The 24,584-nt window shown below is 39.7% G+C and overlaps 2 protein-coding genes and 1 non-coding gene across 6 annotated transcripts in view; 2 read left to right on the forward strand and 1 right to left on the reverse strand.

The window, feature by feature from the left end:
• The window catches only part of LOC115937512 (olfactory receptor 10V1-like), a 44,884-nt gene extending 24,646 nt beyond the window's left edge, over nt 1-20,238 (reverse strand). For 2 of the 4 annotated variants that reach the window (XR_014138551.1, XM_081798056.1), the window contains exons 1-3: nt 15,481-20,238; nt 14,503-14,617; nt 12,033-12,208 (exon numbers count right to left, since the gene is read on the reverse strand). The gene's annotated coding sequence lies outside the window, so the exon portion shown is untranslated. Of the gene's footprint in view, nt 1-12,032; nt 12,209-13,768; nt 13,876-14,502; nt 14,618-15,480 lie in introns of those variants that run through there. The other 2 variants (XM_081798057.1, XM_081798058.1) reach the window with 2 other exon arrangements.
• On the forward strand, nt 9,071-10,000 carry LOC102743776 (olfactory receptor 10V1). The gene has a single exon (XM_006748609.2). The coding sequence runs from the start codon at nt 9,071-9,073 to the stop codon at nt 9,998-10,000; it is 930 nt and encodes a 309-aa protein (XP_006748672.2).
• Nucleotides 14,994-15,097, forward strand: LOC115937513 (U6 spliceosomal RNA). Its single transcript, XR_004072785.1, has one exon. It is a non-coding gene; the product is annotated as a U6 spliceosomal RNA (small nuclear RNA).
• Nucleotides 20,239-24,584: the final 4,346 nt, after the last annotated feature.

Raw genomic sequence — 24,584 nt, forward strand, 5'->3', positions numbered from 1 at the left:
TCACATTATATACCTCAAATATATACAATTTTTGTTTGTCAACTTTAGCTGGAACATAAAATATTGGGGATGAATATCTGGAAGTAAGGATGAATAAAATCAGTAGCTCTCAACATTCTCTGCACCATACAAATTTCATTTACGGTGTTTTCTCTATGAACCCCACAGTCAGAACTGTAAAGCTAAGGAAGGGTTAGGTGACATGATAAAAACTGCACATGCATTATCCCATTCAATCTCCACAACTACTCTATGAGAGAGGAGCAGTACAATCATTCCCACTTTGCAGGTAAGGTAAGTAAGGCTGAGAAAGTTTAATTAATTTACCCAAAGACACACTCAGTCAGTGGCTGAGCCAAGGTTTAAATCCAAGTCTGTCTGGGGGCGCCTGGGTGGCTCAGTTGGTTAAGCGACTGCCTTCGGCTCAGGTCATGATCCCTGGAGTCCCGGGATCGAGTCCCGCATCAGGCTCCCTGCTCGGCGGGGAGTCTGCTTCTCCCTCTGACCCTCCCCCCTCTCATGTGCTCTCTCTCATTCTCTCTCTCTCAAATAAATAAATAAAATCTTTAAAAAAAAAATCCAAGTCTGTCTGAATTCAGACCTACTCTTTTAGCCATTCTTTTTCTTTTTTAAAAAATATTATTTATTTATTTGACAGAGAGAGAGTGTGTGTGCGTGAGCACACAAGCAGAGGGACTGGCAGGCAGAGGGAGAAGGAAAAGCAGGCTCCCCACTGAGCAGGGAGCCCAATGTGGGACTCCATCCCAGGACCCGGGATCATGACCTGAGCTGAAGGCAGACGCTTAACTGACTAAGCCACCCAGGTGTCCCTATTTTAGCCATTCTTATATATATTGCCTCCAAACCCCATGTTTTGAAAATTACTACCTTTTTTTTTTTTTTAAATAGGCTTCATGCCTATCATAGAGCCCAATGCGGGGTTCAACTCACAACTGTGAGATCAAGACCTGAGCCAAGATCAAGAGTTGGACACTTAATGGACTGAGCCACCCATGTGCCCCCCAACTCTATCTTTTAAATAAACAAAAACACAAGTGATGATGATGATGATGATAATAATATAATAAAATCATCCCAGGAAAATGTATGACATATGTTAGGGCTTTCGAAATATTACAATTACCTTGGAAACTCCATTAATAATCTCAAAAGGCCTTTGAGATATGGGGATTGGAGATGGTAACCATTAGATGACCTCTAAAATCCCTTTTCATTCCATAATTTCATGAATGACCTTTCTAAAAAGAAAAAAGCTCTAAATGGTCCCTCATTTCTCCAGGGAACACTGAAAGAAAACCATGTCTTTGGATGAAATTGAATGAAGCATCAGTGTTCATTAATCTCAACATATATTACTAAGAGACTATTGTCAGGATTTGAATGGTTCAATACAGAACACTCAAGTAGATGGTGAGTGTTTGGTGTTGGATATATGAAATAGAAGATACTCATTATCGATCCAACAGAAATGTCAAATAGACAGTGAAGTCTGAAGTTCAGGGACCAGGTTAGCTGGAAATAACACATTTGAGAATTATCAGCCTGTTGCCTGCATTTAAAGCCAGACAACCAAATTGAATCATCTGCAAAGAAATGTAAAAAGAAAAGAGGACCTAGGACCGAGACCCAGCTTGAGTGGAAGTTAGGAAAAGAGAAGAAGCCAGCAAAGTAGACCAAGAAGGAATATCAGAAATATAAAGTAAAATTAGGAGGAATTAATTTTCCAGAAGTAAAGAGAGCAGAGGATATCACAGAATGTCTTCCCCTCCCCAAAAAAAAGAAAGAAAGAGAATAATGCTGCATGTAGAAATTAACTTTTTAAAAACATGGTTTCAAGGTAAATTAAGTGAAAATAATAATTTTTCTTTCCCCCAACTGACCTCGTCACTGAACTTATCAACAAGTTACTGAAAGATAATCCCCAGGGAAGATGCATCAATGGGATAATCCTGATGCAATTTTAATTCTTAAGGAACACTGTATTTAATCTTGTTGCTTTATGCTTCCCATGGAGACCTCAGACATCTCAGGAGACCAAGAATGTCCCTTTAGCCAGATTAGTTATGAATGTCCTTATTCGATGATAATTTCAAGTTTGAGTATCAGGGGAACTTCAAAGGTAGGTTTTAGGCTACAGGGATGTAGTGAGTAAAGCCCAGATGTTACCTTATACAAAAAAGAAAAAGGTAGGATGGAACATGCCTTCAAGCTAAGAGTTGATTAGATAGGAATCCTGTTGAGTTTCAGAAGGGTTTTAACAACGTGCCCTGACTGGGTGTTATACGCAAACAATGAATCATGGAACACTACATCAAAAACTAATGATGTAATGTATGGTGATTAACACAACATAAAACAACAACAACAACAACAACAACGTGCCCTGAATCAGGGAGACATGTGAATCTAGAAGTGGTCAGCATACCTGCCCAGGGATCTTCTGAGGACAGAAGGACCTAGGGGCAGACTCCAGGGTCCTCAGTGTTTAGCGAAGGATCCAAGTAAATCTGCAATGGCTTGCAGTCCACATGAGTCCAGTATAAGGTAAGAATCTCTTCCCAGACTCCAGATTTGAGAAGATTAGGAAAATCCCTAGCTTGTAACTAGGCCAAGCCTTGTAGTAGGCACTGGCCAGGGAAGAGAAACTAAGGATGGAAATTTTCACAGAAAGAGTCAAAGTCCAGTTCCTACTCAGAACCAATGTTTTATACCAGACAGTTTAAGGGGAACTCAAGAATGTATACTGTAAAATTCATGCTCTTCCAACTGATGAATGGCAAGAAGGAGGTTCTGTCCAAAGTGGTCAAGGAATCTTACTCTACATCAGATTAAGAGGTCATTGCTAACTAGCATTGAAACATACAGATGTCAGTACTTTTAAGGCTTCTTCTAGTTTAAAAATATCCATCATTGCAAACTTCAAACTTACAGAAGCTGAAAAATTAGGAAACATCTATTATAAAAGGAATGACTAGAAGGTTCCTTCACATCAAGGATCCCCCTTATGCATTCAAAAGTAATCCTAATTACATGCAATTTTTCAAAAAACATTATTGCCAAAAAGAGATATGCTTGTGCTCCCCTGGCATGTTGTCCTTTTATATAAAGTACTTAAATGAATTGGAATTTTACTATTTTTATTGCTCTCAATGTTGAGCTCTCTGAACATTGGCTTCTCTCATTCTCTACACTTTTCCTTCTTCTCCTGGACACTCAAGCTATGCCTTGCATAGAGTAGAGCCTTAACAAATATTTTTAAAGGATTTATTAAAATAAATATTGTTGATTAAATGGGTAGTTGGTGAAGAGGTAGGAAAGAAGAAGCAAAAAGGAAAGAGAGATCATAAATTAGGGGACTGAGCACTGACTTTGCAATGAACTGAGAAAGGCTTGTGGCACATCATTTTCTAATGAAATAGTTTTGTTGATAAGAGACAATTAGAATTTTACATTTTTTTCTCTCTAGGACACCTATCATTCAGCTTTACACATAGTGCATTGCTCAGTGATGATACAGTTTATTTGAATGGTAGGAGTTTAGACTTGCTTCTAAACTGACCTAGGAATTAAGTGCTACTTTGCCATTTAACAGCTGAGCAAATCAGTCAAACCCAGAAGACTGAATTTCCTCATCTAAAAAATATGGACAATAGAGGTACCTGTTGAATATTGGCTGTTGACCTGTTGAAAAGGACCACTTACGTGAAATGATGCCTGTAAAATGATTAGCACAGCATACGAGTGCCCAATAAATGTTACCCACTGGTATGCAGTAGGAGGATAGCTTTTTGTCGAATGCCTGAATATTTCAGTTGACATATTCAAAATGTGTTTATAAAAGTATTATGTTGAACCATGTGGAATTGCCTGTATGCTACCATTATTGGCTTTCAGAAACAAATTCCATATGATTCAACGTGTTAGCAGTAAAGCGATACCACACTGGGGCTCCTTCTCTCACAGAAGTCTCTTCTGGAAAGTAAGGAGTCTCTTCAGATATATAGATGTATACAAAATTTGGATTTCATTTTATGAGTGATATTTATGAATTCATAATTCACGTATGAAATTCATATATATTCAAACATACAGAAAATGTTATTCAAGAATGTCTTGTAAGGACAAATACATCTTTTGTTTGGATACAGCTGATGTTGGAACATTTTCTTTGAATAGGTATGAATAGACCTTACAGCTGGTATGAGTATCTCCAAAAGCCACAAATACCTGTGCTCCAAACAGGGCTTTTGCCCTAGAATGATGGTTATAACATTGTTCTTCCTTCTCTATTCCTCCCACTATCAACACTCCCAAGTTAAGATTTTATCTTCCTCTTCAGGTGAGTCCACCTTTGTGCTAATAGATATGCCATGTAGGTCAATTAGGCCAGATATACCTAAAGTCAAGGCATTTTTATATAAACTCTCTTTTAACTGTAACAACTAATCTATGAGACAGTGGTCATTCTTCATTCTATTTAAAGAGGGATTCTGCAATATAAGGGGACATAAGAAACTAGAAGTGGAACCAGATGTGACATAAAATCTTTCCCAGAAAATATCAGGTAGACCTGCCAGGCATTCCACCCACTCAGCAATTTAAATCTTTTTCAGTCTCAAGATAGATAATGGAAGGAATCAATGAATCAATATACTTTACTGAGCAGTCAGTATGTGCCAGGCATTCCAGTAGGTTCTTGTACAGACATTGTTTCATTTTCACCTCACAACAACCTTGTAAAGAAGTGAGGTGTTATTCTGAACAATGGGGTCTTAGAGAGGGCAAGTGACTTAGCAAGATCACAAAACTAGTGAGTAGCAAAGCTGGAATTTGAGTACACGTCATTTATTCCAACATAGCCTACTTTCTACCATCTTTCTTGGAAGCATCATCTCCCCCAAATTATATGCTTTTTTTACATATGCATTGTCCTAAGATTGGTTGTATAACCAAACTTAGTTAAAAGACCACTTTTTAACTACCTTTTCTCCCCTTGTTATAAATGTTGTCTACAATTTAAATTGAGCAAAACTGACAAGGGAAGATAGGATTCAAGAGTTTTAAAAAGAACAAGAATAAGGGAAAATCTGGCCAACAGCCTTGTCCCTGCAACTCCACAGAGGAGATGGCATCTGAATCATCTTTGCATCCCCTACAGTACCTTGTATATTTAAATGATGAATTAAAAAATGACCCACTTGTGCAACCTTGGACAAGTCAGGCAATCTCTTTAGAAGAGACGGACCCAATAACCTGGGGGAGCTCTGATTCTGTGGGCATCTGTGACCTTCTGCGGCCACTAGTCAACTTGGACAGGAATTACATGAAGGACAAAGAACTCATGGAGCCATGTTCTTCACTGCATGATGGTAAACAGTCTCAGGAGATGATAAACCATCTTTCCAAAGACTAGCTATCCCCTGGGAGTTTTCTCTGAGCCATACTTATCTTAGAAAATGTTGACCACTACTTTAGTTGTTTTCTTTGGAATAATAAGGGAGGAGCTGATCCAAATCAGGATTGTATATTTGGGAAGTTTGGAAAATTATTTCTCATTGAGTAATAGCCAATCCATGGTCTAAATCAGTACATCTAAAACTTTTCTACTTAAGTACTAATTAATCAGCATGAGAGACAATTTATATTAAGGACTTGGTGAACAATCGGGAGTAAGAAATCTCTTGGAAATATTATGTTTTTATCCCCCCAAATTCATGCAGATCTTCCTCTTATGTATATATCTCCACTTTTTTATATGAAATAATTTTCCTAAAACCTTCAAGTTAAAATTGACCTTTTAATAAAACTGCACCGTGTTGATCCTGGGACTTCATTTTGTCCTGGACACACTTTTGTTCCCTGTCGACTCTAGAATATACACATTCTGGTTTAGGAAGCATGAACAGATCCAAACAGCCACCACCATCACTCCAGATTTATATAAAGAATTGTCAGCAAAGCATTCAGTTATTTGTTTGCACGATGTCCAACATTTGCTTCAATATTTTGACATCATATAGAAGGAATATCTGAAAGCTCCAGACCATCTTTTGAAACGTGTCTACTTGGTTTCTTCTTTGCAATAACAAAAGCACTTGATATAACCTAAAGTTGATATAGCTTCCAGATAGAACTTAACTTATATCTTCATCTTGTCGCAATGAAGAGATCACAATGAGTGGGGAACTTTTCCATAAAGAAATGAAGAGAATAGTTAGATAATATGCTGGATAATGTGGTACTCGGATTTCTTATTCAGAACCCTCGTTTTCATAGTATTTCTCTACATTTGATTTCCTCTTCCCTTTTCTAGACCTTGTAATAAAATGAAGCCAATGTAGCCCACACACTGCATTTAGACACAAGTGCTTTGAGGTTAGGTGGACTTATGCCCAAGAGGTTGGGTGGACTTCCTGTGCCGAAGGAGGTGGTAACTGAGAAAAAAAAATGAGCAGACGGCACCATTGGGACTTTTCATCTCTAGTGTCCTTATGAAATGACTTATTCATTTGTATCACCTTCATAGGTTTGGTTCAACCCAAAACAACTGTGTTGGTTTTGGGATTAGACTCTTAGCCACCAGAAAGCAGGAGATTAAAACTGTAGGCTCCTATGAAAACTCTTTGGGCATCACTCAGGACACTGGGTCCTGGGTCACAGAGAACCTTCTCTTTGTTCCCGCTCTCTCTCATGAAGGATGAATTAAGCCAGTCTCCCTCCATCTTCACCCAAATATCATAGTTTTTAACCAAACCCTTTCTCCCTGCTCCTTATAAAAGAAGGAACGGAGGGGTACCTAGGTGGTGCAGTCAGTTAAGCATCTAACTCTTGGTTTCAGCTCAGGTCGTGATCTTCAGGGTCGCGATCTCAGGATCATGAGATAGAGCCCCGCATGGGGATCCATGCTCAGCACGGAGTCTGCTAAGATTCTCTCTCCCTCTCCCTCTGCCCTTCCCGCTCATGCTCTCTCACTCTCTCTCTCTCTTTCTCTCTCTCAAATAAATAAATAAATCTTTCAAGAAACAAGAAATAAGGGATATTCTTTTTGTTGCATTGTTAGGGGCAGCATTTACTAGATAAAACAATAGTCTAGATCGTAATTATGCCTCTCAAGTCTGAAAATAGTGTAATCTAACATTTTTGGTCTCAGATCTTAGGTGCTCTTTTTACCATAGACCATCTAGAGTTCTACCTATGGCTGAAATATCATCAAATAACAAAGCTACTTAGGAAATATGAAGCAGTATCGAGGGAGGCGATATAGTATGAACCTAGATTAAGCATAAGAGCTCTGTGGTCAAGGGGCGCCTGGGTGGCTCAGTCGTTAAGCGTCTGCCTTCGGCTCAGGTCATGATCCCAGGGTCCTGGGATTGAGTCCCGCATCGGGCTCCCTGCTCTGTGGGGAGCCTGCTTCTCCCTCTCCTCCCCACTTGTGCTCTCTCTCTCACTATCTCTGTCTCTCTCTCTCTCAAATAAAATCTAAAAAAAGATAAAAAATAAAAAATAAATAAAAAAAATAAAATCATAACACTCTGAGCAACACAGAATTTCAGAGAAAGGAGAGAGAGATTTAAACTGGAGTGGCCTGGGAAGACGTCATAAAAGAGGAACATGACCTAGAATTTGAAAGTTGGGCAGGATTTGTCTTAGGCAAAAGAGAGAAGATGAAATTTCTCACTGGAAGGAGAACAGAAGTATGTGAAACAGGAAGGAGAATGATGGAGAAGAGGTCAATGAGTCGACCATATGGTACATGACAGGGATAATTGGGGCCATAGTGTGATTAGCCTCAGTCAGGTCCAAGAGAGACTGGAATAATCAGGAGAGGAGCACGAAGATTGTCATATAAGCAACAGGAAGGCACTGAAGCAGATGGATAATGTGATCATGGAGAGCAGGATGCATGATGAAGGAAAAGAGGAAGGAAAACAGGAGAAGAGATAGGAGGTTATCACAAGAACCTAAATGTAAGGGGGCGCCTGGGTGGCTCAGTTGGTTGGGCGACTGCCTTCAGCTCAGGTCATGATCCTGGAGTCCCTGGATCGAGTCCCGCATCGGGCTCCCTGCTCGGCAGGGAGTCTGCTTCTCCCTCTGACCCTCCCCCCTCTCCTTTGCTCTCTCTCATTCTCTCTCTCTCAAATAAATAAATAAAATCTTTAAAAAAAAAAAAAAAAGAACCTAAATGTAAGATAACAACAGATAGGACCGACTGGGGCAGTGGAAAAGGACCAAAGCAATAGATATGAGAAATTTTTGTAGGACAAATGATCAGTATTTAGGAACAAATTGGGTAAAGGAGAGGAAGCAGGATGAGTCAATGACATCTCTCGGGGTTGAGCTAAATTGCGATGTGTGTTGCATTATCAGTGTACCAGTACCACGGCTCTCTTAAAATTATAACATATATCTAATGACACTTTCCTAAGACGTTTTTGTTTCAAGTTTCACGTAATGAATTAAAACCCTATTTTATCTATTTTGTAACTTTGAACTTTAAATTGACTTTACTCGGGGCGCCTGGGTGGCTCAGTTGGTTAAGCGACTGCCTTCGGCTCAGGTCATGATCCTGGAGTCCCTGGATCCAGTCCTGCATCGGGCTCCCTGCTCAGCGGGGGGTCTGCTTCTCCCTCTGACCCTCTTCCCTCTCGTGCTCTCTGCCTCTCATTCTCTCTCTCAGATAAATAAATAAAATCTTTAAAAAAAATTGACTTTACTCATTAATTCATTCAGCAAATACTCCTTGGAAAGCTTTCTATATCAGGCACTGTGCTAGGCACCAAAATCAAAGCAAAGAGCATCCAGATCCCCACCACTGAGGATTTCTTGGGCTTTGGTACTTGAGGGTAGAGGAGGAAAGGTGAGGGGTGGCAAACGTGTAAATTATAATATTCCATGATCTGCACTAACATGAAAGTGTGTGCACATAATCACTGAGGTACCTCAGAAAGTGCTCTAACACTGAACAGGGGAGTACAAATGCATCATATTGCATGGGAGGTGCCTAAAGATGCATGTCATCTTTCCTTTATCCAGATCAAATACATTATCTATGGAAGAAATAAATACAACTGCAAAGATTCAGTTCTTCTTTCGTCCATTCTCCGCTGACCCTAAGATCCAGGTGGGGATTTTTGTGGCCTTCCTGGTGATGTACCTGACCAGCCTCAGTGGAAACACCACAGTTGCAGTCCTTGTCCAAATCAACCACTCCCTCCACATCCCCATGTACTTCTTCCTGGCTAACCTGGCAGTTCTGGAAATCTTCTATACATCTGCCATTGCCCCCCTGGCCTTGGCAAACCTCCTTTCAATGGGCAAAACTCCTGTTTCCATCCCTGGATGTGGGACCCAGATGTTTTTCTTCATCTTCTTGGGTGGAGCTGATTGTGTCCTGCTTGCAGTCATGGCTTATGACCGGTTTGTGGCAATCTGTTACCCTCTAAGATACACCCGCATCATGAGCTGGCCCTTGTGTGTGGAGCTGATGGTAGGGTCCCTGGTGCTGGGTTTCCTGCTGTCGCTGCCTCTGACTATTTTAATCTTCCATCTCCCATTCTGCAACAACAATAAGATCTACCACTTCTACTGTGACATGCCTGCAGTCATACACCTGGCCTGTGCAGACACACACGTTCACAAGACTGCCCTGTACATCATCAGCTTCATCGTCCTAAGCATCCCCCTCTCATTAATCTTCATCTCCTACGTCTTCATCATGGCAGCCATTCTACGGATCCGGTCAGCGAAAGGGCGCCACCGAGCCTTCTCTACCTGCTCCTCTCACGTCTTAGTGGTCCTTCTGCAGTATGGCTGCACCAGCTTTATATACTTGTCCCCCAGTTCCGGCTACTCTCCTGAGATGGGCCGGGTGGTGTCCGTGGTCTACACCTTCATCACTCCCATTCTAAACCCCTTGATCTACAGTATAAGGAACAAGGAACTGAAAGATGCCCTAAGGAGGGCACTGAAGAAGTTCTAGGTAGGATGATCCCATGGCTTGTCAGAATTGGATGCTCAAAGTGAATGGGGATGCTATTAATAACTATGCTGGGACAACATGCATGAGCCAGGAATGTCCTCAGCAAACTGAGACATGGCCCACTATTCTAGGATCACCGGAGGAGATGAATGCTACTGTGTAATGGAAATAAAGCTGTATCATGGAGGGCAGCCTGATGTCCTGGGCTTGGATGGAGGAGAATCAACACTTATTGGACACCTGCTATATACTAGGCACTTTATATGGGCTATCTCAATTAGCCCATAGTAAGTACCATTGTCTTCATGTTTGATATATCCAGGATGAGAACACAAGTATTTAAAAATCTAGGGGCACCTGGGCAGCTCAGTCAGTTGAGCATCCAACTCTTGATTTTGGCTCAGGTCATGATCTCAGGGTTGTGAGACTGAACCCACAACATGGAGCCTGCTTAGGATTCTCTCTCTCCCTCTCTCTCTGCCCCTCCACTCCCTCTCTCTCTCTCCATCTCTAAAAAATAATAAATAAAATAAATAATAAATAAATTTTAAAAAATCTAAAGACTAAGCTATCTTCAAACAAAAATGTTGACCAAGGAGGCCCTGAATGGCAAGAGAAAGAAAGAGAGAGAGAGCGGGAGGGAGGGAGGGAGGGAGGAAGGAAGGAAGGCTTTGCAGTTGGCCAAAGGAAGGGGGACTTTTTCTTTTTTTTTTTTTTTACATGTTTTTGTTTTGCTAACCAAAATGAAAACTCATGATTCTGTTCATAACTTTTAAAGAGCACCCCAGCAATAAAAAGGGTAATAATAATGGAGGAAAATGTTATTTAATTTAGTAAGTGAAAATATGGGAAAAGAAGTGGGCCTCATTGAATCCTGACTCCTCAAGAATCCCTTCTACAGCATCTCAGTGTTCCAGACTCTGCTTGAGCTTCCAAGGAGAGAGATCATTCACTTGGAAGACACCACATTCCTTGTTGGACAACTCCTTTTGTTAAAGTACCACACACTTGTTTGAGCTAAAGTCCATCTACAAGCAACTTCCTCCCACTGATCCTATTTTGACCCTCTAGAGCTTTCTTCTCCCTGACAATTCTCCCAAGTATCCAAGTATTAGGACAGATTTTGTATCTTCCTTAAGTCTTTAGTCCTCTTTTCTCTAGAGCAAATACTCCATCAGTTTTCTCTCCAGGAGATCATATTTAAATGCTCTCACACCAGTCACCTTCTAGATTTTCCCTAGCTCCATATCTTTCTACAAATTTTCACCCAGAAATAAACACAATGCACTGAGAATATTTTGTTCTGGGGAACTGTTACTTATCATGACCTGTGAACTACATTTCTATCAATTGACCTTGATCACTTTAGCCTCTCATAAATTTGGTATCAAATAAAATCTCCATATCACTTCATTTGACTTTCAATTCTGCCTGATCACAATTTATTTTACTAACATACATGTAGGACTTTTTTTTTTTTAGAGAGAGAGTGTGAGCGCACTTATGAATGGGGGGTGGGGGCGGAAGGACAGAGGGAGACGGAGAGAGAGACTCTTAAGCAGGCTTCACACCCAGCACAGAGTCCAACAAGGGGCTCGATCTCACCACCCTGAGATCATGACCTGAGATGAAATCAAGAGTCAGACACTTAACCAACTGAGCTACCCAGATGCCCCTGTTATATTGTTTTGTTTTGTTTTTTTTAATTGATTTGGGCCAAGTGAACCAAACTGCCACAGTCATCCTCAGGATTTTATTCATCATAGTTTTGTGGCATGATCAAAATTACAATCATATTTCATTTCCTTTGTCCAAATCATTAACCAATATCCACGGTAAAATACAACAAGTGAGCATCTATGGTAGTCCTCCTATTTGGGAATTGTCCAACTAGCTAGAAATATGCTCAATTAATAACATTGGTGGTACATTGTCACAATTATGACCACCGCCCCCTTCCCCTATGGCTATGTGACTTGCTTTGGCCAATGGGACATTAGCAAATATATTGCAAGCAGAGGCTTACACTTACCCTTTGGCGTCTGTCCTCTCTTGCTGCCCTGTGACTGTCACATGAAGATGTTGGAGCTAGGATAACACCTAGAGATAGGCCATCAAGAAGGTTCCCTAGACCAACCCCAGTCGATCCTCCAGATGATTGCAGTCACATTAGTGATTCCGGCAGAAGAACTACCCAGCCGAACGAGCCTAAAATGTTGACCCACAGAAACATGGGCCAAGAAAATGATTGATATTGTAAGTCATTAAGTTTGAACTGGTATATTTTGCATCAAAAAATAACCAATTCTTGGGGCGCCTGGGTGGCTCAGTTGGTTAAGCAACTGCCTTCGGTTCAGGTCATGATCCCGGAGTCCTGGGATCAAGTCCCACATCAGGTTCCCGGCTCAGCGGGGAGCCTGCTTCTCCCTCTGACCCTCTCCCCTCTCATGCTGTTTCTCTCTCTCTCTCTCTCTCAAAATAAAAATAAATATAAAGTCTTAAAAAAAATAATAATAACCAATTCACCATCTAATCTGTAATAAACCATCTCTCCAAGAAGAATATCATGGAAAGCCTATCAAATCTTTTCATACAATCAAAATACATTACAGTACGGATATAAATCTAACCATTGAGAAGCCTTATTTTTTTGTTGTTTCTCAAATAAATTTTACTTTTTTAAAATTTTTAAAATTTTAAAATTATTTTATTATGTTATGAAAAGCCTTATTTTAAAAGGAAAGTGTATTTGGCACAATTTATCTTGGGTCACTTCATACAGGCTCTTCTTAGTAATCACCAGGCTTTTCAAAATGCCTACGAATTATTTATTTAATCATGCGTTTCCAGAATTTTACTAGGGATTCGCATTGAGATGGCTATCTTATTGTTTTGAAACCCACTGGTAGTTTATACATTTCGTTTATATCTTCATCTGAATGGGAAAAGAAACATTCAATAGTTGTGAGTGTCTTGGGAATGGAGAATATGCCATTTATTCTTGAATTTCCAGCACCTAGTGCAGTGGCTAGCATTTATTAGACTCAGCTGATTTACTATGAAGAGATAAATTACACCTAGGGAGAGTGCCTTGCTGCTCATAAAAATTGTATGTTCTTTATACAAAAGGATTGTGTTCTACCCTTTTTCTACCATTTTTATCCTTCACTGCTCGTTTAGCAGTGGTGGTACTCCATAAATATTTGTGGAATTGAACAGGACTAGCTTTGGAGATAATTTTTTTCTGGTTTTCAGGTTTTTTTTAATGCTACTGATAAATGTCCATTCTTATTAAAAACTTTTTTGAAACATTTATTGCTACTACTAATTTTTTAATGCTTTATTTGATTCTATATCGGTAAGTCCTACGTTCCCTAAGACTTACAGATAATAAAAAAATACAAATGGGAACTATAAAATATCCATCTGAAGGAAGTGGGTAACTATTATTACTGCATATTAAAAGAATATCATATAATTTGCTATATTTAACCCAATTTTAGCAAGGGTATTTTTTTAAAGATTTTATTTATTTATTTGACAGAGAGAGAGAGACACAGCGAGAGAGGGAACACAAGCAGGGGGAGTGGGAGAGGGAGAAGCAGGCTTCCTGCTGAACAGGGAGCCCGATGCGGGGCTCGATCCCAGGACCCTGGTACCATGACCTGAGCCGAAGGCACTTAACCAACTGAACCACCCAGGCACCCGCAAGGGTATTTTTAAACTGCCATCATTCATAGAAAAATTTTGAGAATTTGTAACTCTCACTTGCTGCAGAGGGGATGTTATTGATGCTGTTCCTTTTCATTCCAAAAGTAAAGAACCAGGGATGCCTGGGTGGCTCGGTCTGTTAAGTGTCTCAGGTCATGATCCCAGGGTCCTGGGATGGAGTCCTGCATAGGGCTCCCTGCTCAGTGGGGAGCCTGCTTCTCCCTCTGCCTGCTCTGCCTGCTCCTTCCCCTGTTTGTGCACGCGCTCTCTCTCTGACAAATAAATAAATAAAATCTTAAAAATAATAATAATAAAGAGCCAAAGGGACAGGCATACTCTGCAATTACACCCAGAAGAAAATCCCAAACAGACTCTCAGGTTTCTTTCATCCTTTTACAGTATTGCAGTGTTTAGAAGCAGAGGAAAGACGATAATGAAGAAAAGGTGAGGGGCACTTGGGTGGCTCAATCGGTTAAGCGTCTGCCTTTAGTTCAGGTCATGATCCCAGGGTCCTGGGATCGAGCCCCACATCAGGCTCCCTGCTCGGCGGGAGCCCTGCTTCTCCCTTTCCCTCTGCTGCTCTCCCTGCTTGTGCTCTCTCTCTCTTTCTCTTTCTCTCTCTCAAATAAAATCTTTTAAAAAAAAATGAGTCAGAAGACACTAGAAAAACAAATCAGGTGAGGACATGGAGATAGGGCTGACAGAGGAAAGCAGGATGTCTGAGAAACCTGCGGGGGGTGTGAAAGATGAGAAGAGTTATGGGTTATTGCAACGGGCATCAGAGCATCTACCATAGTTCTCTGGAAGAAGCATCATGGGGTTGAGATTCAGAGACATGGAGACATGGTTTCTAGGAGCGGTAAGCTGGGAAAGTCACTATCATCCTTCAAGCCTCTGTCCCAGTATCTAGAAAATAAGAGGATTAAGCTTATTAGTATCTAAGATATCTAAGAGCACTGACTTTGATTCATTAATTCTCCTGAGTTCTATACAATTCTCGGGCCATTTGTCCTCACCTTGGACAGGTTTCTGTGGTGCTTTTACCCCACAGTAATAGATTTTAGCTGCTTCTCAATCAGCAAGTGAAAATGAACAACGTGGGCATGACAAAATGGGATAGCAATTATCCTTATCTTCTCCCAAGTAGGACAGAAAGTCCGAGGGCTGGGGTTCTTTGGGTCTCTGACTTGGGAAACACACCCTCCCAAAGGTGGTTTCATTCTGAGGTCTTTTTAAAGTCAGATGTTGCCATATGACTTTCTCATTATTTGAAAAGAAATGAGTGTTTGCTTCACAGCACAGTTTACTAAGACTGGAACGATACAGAGATTAGCATGGTGCCTGCACAAGGATGACATGCAAATTCATGAAGCATTCCATATTTTTAAAAACAAAAGCCCAAACTCATAGATACAGAGAATGTATTCATGGTTGCCAGAGGTAGGGGATGAAGGGTTGGCCAAAAAGGGTGAAGTGGGTCAAAAGGTACAAACTTCTGGTTCTGAAATAAATAAGTCCTGGTGATGCAATGTACCACATGGTGACTATAGTTAACAATACTGTATTGTACATTTGATAGTCGCTAAGGGAGGAGATCTTAAAAGTTCTCATCACAAGAAAAAGAATTGTAACTGTGGTAACATATACGAACTGTATTTTATTGAGCTGTTCAGCTCAGTGACACTTCATCTAAATAGTCTTTCCTGACCACCCTCCCCACCCCCAGACGAGGACAAGTGACCACACCATCCCCCGTGTTCCCTCTGTACCTTGTGTATAACTCCATCACAGCACCTGTAACACTTGTAGTGCCCTTCTTTATCTCCCTCAAGTACACTGTGACCTCTTTGGAGGAAGAAACCATCTCCATTAGCTTGATGCCTAGAGATCTCAAAAATATTGAATTAATTTATGAATCCTTAATTTACAGCCATGCATTCAGGGCCAGCTCAGTTTTTGCCTCCACGTGAAGCATTGTGTGACTTTTCTTGTCCCTCCCTCCTCTACGATAACATCCCTTTCAAGGGATAGTCTCGCACTGGACCTTACTCACATTTCATGCCCTTGTGTTTTATCTCCCAAGTCAGATGCTGACCTCATTGATGGCAGAGACCACACCTAATATGTCTTAGAATATCTCACAAAACTTGCCACAGTGAATAGGTGGCAGTCAAAAAAATCATCTGGAAAACTACAGGTTAAATAACCTAATGGAAGAAATTGAACACACCAATCAAAGTACAGAAATACTTCAAAGACTAACACAGACCATATAAAGTACCATCCTTCTTAGTTGTCCACCACTGCTCTTCATGAAACATGTAGGATGACACACTACGCCCAGGGTGTATCATCCAACTATTCCTTTGTGACTTTCAGGATTCCCAGCCTCTGTGTCATACCCTTGCTTTCAGTGATCCCAGGAGGTGGGGAGGCCCCCAGCTGTGCACAGAGACTTTCTTTACCCATAGTACCTAGGTGTTTCTGCTTCAGTGACAACATCTCAATAGCAAAAGTCTGAGTCTCTTATGGTATACATCCATGATAATATGTATTTCTTCCAGTTGACTCAATTAAGAAATGAAGAGAAGTGAGGAACTTCCCAGCATGAACAACAAATGCATGTTAGCACCCTTATTTACACACCTTCCAAGAAGAAACTCCAGGCTACCCTTCACAGGATGCTTGGCGAAATTATTCTTTTTATTATAGAAAGAAGGAAGGAAGGAAAGAGAGAAAGGGAGGGAGGGAAGGAAGTAGGGAAGAAAGAAAGAAAGAAAGAAAGAAAGAAAGAAAGAAAGAAAGAAAGAAAGAAAGAAAGAAAGAAAGAAAGAAAGAAAGGAGACAAGAGGTAGAGAGGGAGAGAGAAATGGAGCCTAGATCAAGGTACTTTCCCTACTACCTCTCTTTAGAGAATGCATGAAGTATAGCTTATTTATAACATAAAGTAATGAGTTAGTTCTGCTCCAGTTGCAATGATCCTTCAAGTCTTGGTAACAACTATCAATAATTCCTTCCTTCATTCATTTAACAGCTATTTATTAATCATCTACTATGTATAGCAACCTCCAACATAGTGGGAACGCAACAGACTGAACAGAGAAGATCTTTGCCCTTGTGAAGGTTACAATCTAATGGGAGGGGCAGGCAGTAAACAAATAAAAAAAGATCATGATAGACTACAGTAGTTGCTATGAAGGCAGTAACCATGGTGAAGGAATAAGAAGTAACCGAGCGGGGAATATCTACTTTAGGTAAGACTGAATGTGTGCACACTGCACTCAGTTTCCCCCATTGTTAACACGACTATAGTACATTTGTCATAACTAATTCACCAACATTGACATGTTATTACTAACTAAAGCTCATACTTTATTCAGATTACCTTATTTTTTTACCTAATGTCCAAGTGTTCAAGGATCCCATCAAGGATATCACACTACATTCAGTCATCATGTCTCTTTAGGTCCTTCTTGGCTGTGAGTTTCTTAGACTTTCCTTATATTTGATAACTGTGGCAGTTTGAGAACTCCTGGTGAGGTATTTTGTAGAATGTCCTTCAAACTGAATTTGTCTGAGTTACAGGTTTTTGGAAGAAAGACGCAGAGGTAGACTGTCATTCTCATCACATTATATCAAGGGTACATACTGTAAACATGACTTCACTGTTGATGTTGACTTTGATCACGGGGCAGAGGCAGTATTTGTCAGGTTTCTCCAGTGTAAACTTACTCTCTTTTCGCCTTTTCCATACCGTATTCTTTTGAAGGAAGTCACCATATTCAACCCACACTTACAGAGTAGGGAGTCATGCTCCCCCAACTGAGGGGGGAATATCTACATAAATTATTTGGAATTGTATTGTATGGGAGATTTTTCTATGCTCTCTCATTTAAATTTTTATTTAGTTACATATTTATACCAGCATATAATCATGAATAGGTTATAATTCATTGCTTTATTTTTTAGACTGTGAATATTTTTACTTATTACAGATGAGAAGAGAAGAAAGATGAAAGAAATGAAGGAATGGAGCAATGGGGGAGATAGAAAACAAGGAAAGAGAAGAATAATCATCACAAGACTTCCTTTTCTTGGCTTGGTCTTTTTTTTTAGGATTTTATTTATTCCTTTGAGACAGAGAGAGACAGAAAACATGAGCGGGGAGGAGGGGGGAAGAAGCAGACTCCCTGCTGAGCCAGGAGCCCCACATGGGGCCAATCCCAGGACCTGGAGATCATGACCTGAACCAAAGGCAGACGCTTAACTGACTGAGCCACCCAAGCACCACTTGGCTTGGTCTTTTAAACATACATCCAATTCAGAGAAGAGATGTGGGTCAAAAATTAGATCAAGAATTCAGGCACTGAGTGCCTCCTATCTCTCTTCTAACTTCATCCCATACCCAACATCAGATATTAGATGAGATCCTGAGACCTAAAGAGGGAAAAGACATGCTCTTCTCTCTAAGTAGCTCGTAGTCTAGAGGGGGTAACAAACATGTTAACAAATCACCATGATTTGATGCAACAAAGGCTAAGAGTGAAATATGAATAAAGTGCTGTGAGAGCCATGGAGGGGAGTGGACTGCAGCGTGGAGTAACCGACCAAGCCTTCACAGATATGGTACTGGAGCATATGAGGAGATGAGGTAGAGTTTCCCAGGATAAGAATTGGAAAGGAGCACCAGAGAGAGAGAGCAAGGTTCACATTTGGACTGCCATGAGGAGCTAATAGCATTGTTTATTTTATCATTAGGAAAGACAGTATATTTATTTTCCCAAGGTATCAAGAATCTGAGGAATAAAATAATCAAGATATGATAATCAATCATGGTTCTGTAAGACATAAGAGGAAAAAGAATATAAAATTGTGCAGTCTTAAAAATGAGTTGTGCCAATGCATGAAACAAGAAAATATCTCTCAACTATTGACCCCAGTATTTGGGGACTGGTATCCTTTATTTAGATGTATGCGGTGTCTTTGTTTACAGTTATTATCTGAGTTCTCTTTGCTAGAGTTAATAAACAAATTCAACTTTATTCTTGAGTCTGATGATTATGCCTTAAGGTCACACAGTATCATTTGAGAATTATTATATCATGCCCACATACATATCCCTAAAGGTCCTAACTTCATTTAATAAGGCCCAGGGTAAGGAAGCTGGGGAACAGATAATTATTGAGCTGAAGCCTGGTCTCCTGACAAATCTCTTGCTCCAATGTCAACATTCAAAACTCCAACTTCCATTTCTGGCTCTTGTCCAGGTTTTGAAACTAATTATTTCTTTTGTTCACTTCTTTCTTAATACCTATGGGCTTTGATTATTCCCTTTACCAGCTTCCTTCATTAAGATGAATGAAAACAGACAATGCTACACTTCCAGATGACTTACCCTTTTGAACATCAAATAGAGACTTCGCTATATACAGAACTTTTTCATATATAAAGCTATTCCAAGAATATTATCATGTTTATCCTTTTAACAGAATCCCTATTAAACTGACATTATGATACCCATTTGTGAGATTGAGAAATGGAGCATCCAGATAGTTAAGGCATTTGCCCAAGGTCACCTAGCTAGTAAGGAACAAAAGCAAAACTTCAACTTAAATGTTTTGATTAAGTCCAGCTCACATTGAAGGCAGCGTAACGGTTCCCAAAATGATCTGTTTGGATATACTGCATGGCTCTAAATATAAAACTCCATGATCTATTCTGTCATCTGCTTTATGAAAACTTGGCTTCCACATTTTAATTGGTCCATTTCCTCTCACCAAATTTGCACACAGTGCAGAACATCAACCTACAGAGACAGTAAACAAATGAACCTAACGACGGCAAGCAAATGTTGGTATTATGCCTTCTGTGAAAAATTAATTTTCAGTTCCAAAATTTTGCATTAGTCATTTTACCAAAAATTATTTGTGATATATAGAGGGCCCTTAGATATCATCTAACACGGCTTCCTAATTTTTGCAACAACAACAACAACAAAAAGTAGGAAGGACTCTCAGAAGGTAACCAGGCTAGTGAGTGGCAACACCAGACCTAGAACCCAGGCCACCATGGTTATCAGCCCAGTGCTCTTTCCAACTGACCATAAGAAACTAAAGAACACAACAATTTCCCACAGCCTGCTGTCTAGAACATGATATTATAGTTATTAACCTTGGTTCTAGCTAGGAATTTGGTCTCAGAAATATTAATAATATTTTTCAATTGTATAGCAAATTTCCATTTACAGAATGTCCTCATATGCACTTGATCCTCAAGATCAAACTGTTCCTAGTTTGTCATTATATTATGCTCGTTTGGCAAATGAAGAGTACACTCAGTTTGAGTGATATGCCCAAGATCTTCCAATAGTAAGTATGCTACTCTTTCTAATTTTGTATGCTTCCTTTTCTGTAAACTAATAATAGGACTATCGGGGAAGATTGCATATCCATATAAGTAACCTGACTTGCCCAGCAACCTAAATTCATGTTTAAATTTAAATTTGACATTATTTTCATTATAATGAAAAAATATATATTATATATATTATAATAATATATAATATATAAATATATATATAAATAAATATATATAAATAAATATATATAAATATATAATATATATATAAATAATATATAATATATAAAAATCATCCATAATTATTAAAGTATTTAAATGGATAAAAATAAAATGTTCTTAAAAAATTAACTTTATTCCCAGCACTAAAAAACAACTGTTTTTAACATTTTGTGAAATTTCCATTTGATCTCTTGTACAGCATATTTTTAACATACGTGTAATTATACATTATCTTTTTTCACTAAAAGTTATATTCATTTCCTATGTCATTACAAACCTTTTATAGACACAGTTTTTGATAACTAAGATTCTATCATGTTCTTTTTTTAAGAGGCTGGTTTTTTTTGTCTTTTTTTTCTGTGCTCACTTACTTTATTTCTTAAATTTCACCTATGAGTGAAATCATACAGTATCTGCCTTTCTCTGACTTACTTATTTATACTTAGCATTATACCCTCTAGATCCAACCACACTGTTGCAATGGCAAGATTTCATTCTTTTTTATGGCTGAGTAATATTCCATTGTATATATATATATATATATATATATATATACCACTTCTTTATCCATTCATCTATTGAAGGACACTTGGGCTGCTTCCATAATTTGGCTATTGTAAATAATGCTACAATAAACATAAGGATGCTTATATCTTTTTGAATTAATGTTTTCACATTCTTTGGGTAAATACCCAGTACGTGTAAGTCTATTTTTAATTTTTTAAGGAACCTCCATACCATTTTCCACAGTGGCTGTACCAGTTTGCATCCCCACCAACAGGGCACGAGGGTTCCTTTTTCTCCACATCCTTGCCAACACTCATTTCTTGTGTTTTTGATTTTAGCTATTCTGACAGGCATGAGGTGATATCTCACTGTGGCTTTGGTTTGCATTTCCCTGATGACAACTGATGTTGAGCATCTTTTCATGTGTCTGTTGGCCATCTGTATGTCTTCTTTGGAGAAATGTCTGTTCATATCTTCTGCCCATTTTTAACTGGATTGTTGTTTTTGGTGTTGAGTTGTATGTAAGTTCTTCACATATTTTGGATACTAACCCCTTATGGGAGATGTCATTTGCAAATATCTTTTCCCATTCAGTAGGTTGTCTTTTTGTTTTGTTGATTGTTTCCTTTGCTGTACAGAAGTTTTTATTTTAATGTAGTCCCAATAGTTTATTTTTGCTTTTGTTTCCCCTGTCTCAGGAGACATATCTAGAAAAATGTTGCTACAGCCAATGTCAGAGAAATTCCTGCCTGTGCTCTCTTACAGAATTTTATTTCTATCATGTTCTTAAGAAATTATTAGTTCAAGGGACTGTGGCTATGCTTTTTAAAAAAAAAATATCTCAGGGACTCCTGGGTGGCTCAGTTGGTTAAGCATCTGCCTTCAGCTCAGGTCATGATCCCAGGGTCCTGGGATCGAGCCCCACATCGGGCTCCTGGCTCAGCGGGGAGCCTGCTTCTCCCTCTCCCTCTGCCCCTCCCCTGCTCATGCACACTCTCTCTCTCAAATAAGTAAAATCTTAACAATTTTTTAAAATTTTCTCAGAGATAGATCCTAAAGGGCATGATATCCAGGAAATTAAATAATCCACTCAAGGGAGTGAATGAAAATATAAATGAAAGAAAGGTAGCCAGGAGTTGATAACTAGTGAAACTGAGTAATGGGTACATGGGGGTTCGTTGTACTCTTCTAGCTGCTTTAATATTTTTGCCATTATCCACAATAACAAGGTTTTTTTAAAAGAAAAACATCTCATCGTGTAATTGGAAAAGTGTGGTAGATTTGGACTGTTGTTTTCAATTCTGTCGTCACTCCCTCTGCCATGTATCCCTTCAGTGGCAGAGTAAATTGGCTGGTTCCACTGACATTGGTCACGTGACTCTGACCAATGGAATACTAGTGGGCATGATGGCACACAGGTTTCAGACATGCTTGCTTAGTTTGACTAATCCCCTCACCTTCCTGTATCACAATGAGGAAAGCATGCCCCAGGAAGCAGCTGACCCATCAATCCCAAAACAAGATCTGTGCAGCAGACCTGAACATAATCTAAAGCCTGGATCCAAGCGTAGCCAGCCTGTAACCTAAAGCAGAGCTGCCCCAGCTGACATAAAATCCCCTGTATAAACAAATAAAAATATAAGAAAATCATTAAATAAATACTTACAAGTTACTAGGTTTGGGATTTGGTTGTTATATGACATTTTTGCAGCAATCACTGATTAATACAGAGTCAAACCATTCCCCAAAACTGAACATTTTAGATATTTCCAGTTTTACAATAATACCTATAATGAACCTGTTTTTTGTACATAAAGCTTCTCCACTTCTTCTGGTCATTAAATTCAGGTACAGTGTTATGATGCTGTTTATATAGGTAGGCTGAAGAGTTTACTGGTGGATATTTTTCTAAAATGGAAAATTATGAAAAGAATTAAAACAAACTCATTCTTCATTTCTTGATTTCAGAAAGATTGTAAATACAGTTTTTGTTTTCTTTCTTGACATTCAAAAATACTCTTTCCTATTCTTTGTAGGGCTTGGCAAAACTAGTTCCTGTTACCTTTCTCACGTTCTTTTCCTCCTGCCCAAATCCCAAAGACCAAAAAAGTACAGAAGGAGCATCCAGTGTTGAGTGGTGGACTTCATTGCAAATACAGGGATTTTTAGTTTGATTTTCTAGAGATTGATATCTCTGTATGTATATATCCAGTATGTTCAGTTTACAAAAATTGTAAATGAACCACTGAATCCCATCCGTAGATCCATTATTCACCTGAAAAACTCAGGAGTAGGTGGCCAACTACTAAATGAGCCAAAAGGCATTACAATATCTATGAGGAACGGAATCCAGTGTCCCATGTTGTAACAACTTGTGAATAATTACCGGAGGAAAAATTCTGGGGCTTCTTCTGAGTCATCTTTCTGATGAAAATTCCAACTATGTTTTGTTATTGTATCCAAAACAAGGAGGGAGTAAACGTAGGGAGAGAGGGAGGAGAAGAAAGGGAAAGAGGAAGAGGGAGGGGAAAGCAAATAAAGAGAAGGAGTTCTTGTTGTCCCTGGAGGTCAGGAAAATCACATATTTTTTTTTTCAATAGCTAATATAGTAGTTGCTAGAGAAAGAGAAGAAAAAAGAATGAGGAGGGAGGATGAGGGGGTAGAGGGGGAGGAAATGAAGAAAAAGAAGGGGAGATGTGAGAAGTAGCTGTTTCTGGAGGTTAGAGTTAGGGTTAGGGGCCAAGGTATGTGTGTCGGGGGGGCGGTTAATATCTAACACATAACTGCTAGACAAAAAGGTTAAAGTCACAGAGGATCCTGGCTAGCTTCTCAATAATTCCAATTAATGATATGCACTTGAAACCTGTTGGTTCCTCTGCAATGCTATTTTACAACAGTGACCCTCATAGTGCATGCAGGTCCCAGGACCAGGAGCATCTGCATCACCTGTGAACCTGTTACAAATGCAAATTCTCAGCCCCCCCCCCCCAGCAAATCTACTTAATCAGAAGTAGGAGAAGGTAGGGCCCAGCAATCTGAGGTTTAACAAGCCCTCCATGTGATTCTGATACATAATACAGCGTAAGAGCCACTGATCTAGAAAGTAGTCCAGTTGGGAAGGGATCAGCATTGACGGCAATCCCCAAATCTTTACCATCTGTTCCCCATCCTCATTCTCTTCTGGAGACTAGAGCTGGCAGGGTTACTATCAACCCTAGTCTCAGTAATTTCTCTGGTTATCAGATTCAAAGTGTTGGAAATTCTTTAACCACCACCACTCCACCCCTTTATGTTGTAACTTCAATGTTAGTTCAATTTTCAAAGCCTTTGATGTGATATTCAGATATGTTCCACATGTGTTCTACCCAGTGGCCAGTCTGGCACCTGGAAGGTGGTTTATCTCTTAGCTCCATCTAAGTCTTCAAAGTCTCTAGTGTGCTGTTCGGATTCCTTTCCACCCATTTGTGACTCAGGGGTGAGCCCAAGAATTCATAAACAGCTTTATCAGGTCACTTTCCTGAGATCCTCCCTCTGCAAAATCTGCCTGGTACTTTCCAGTTCCCTGGGTTCTCCTGCTTGGTCAGAAGGCTAAGGTTTATTTACCTACTCTGAAGGGAATTTCCCTTGACTGCACCCAGGTCTGAGTCCAAATGGCAGGAAGATGGGAGAGAGAAAAAAAAATCCACAGGGGGGGCGCCTGGGTGGCTCAGTCGGTTGGGCGACTGCCTTCGGCTCAGGTCATGATCCTGGAGTCCCGGGATCGAGTCCCACATCGGGCTCCCTGCTC

The sequence above is a fragment of the Leptonychotes weddellii genome, chromosome 11, assembly GCF_054177405.1.
Source record: "Leptonychotes weddellii isolate Sample4059 chromosome 11, ASM5417740v2, whole genome shotgun sequence".
NCBI classification, from domain to species: domain Eukaryota; kingdom Metazoa; phylum Chordata; class Mammalia; order Carnivora; family Phocidae; genus Leptonychotes; species Leptonychotes weddellii.

Bases quoted from the DNA above. Each gene is read 5' to 3' on its own strand.
- LOC102743776 (XM_006748609.2), top strand. From the start codon at position 9,071: ATGGAAGAAATAAATACAACTGCAAAGATTCAGTTCTTCTTTCGTCCA.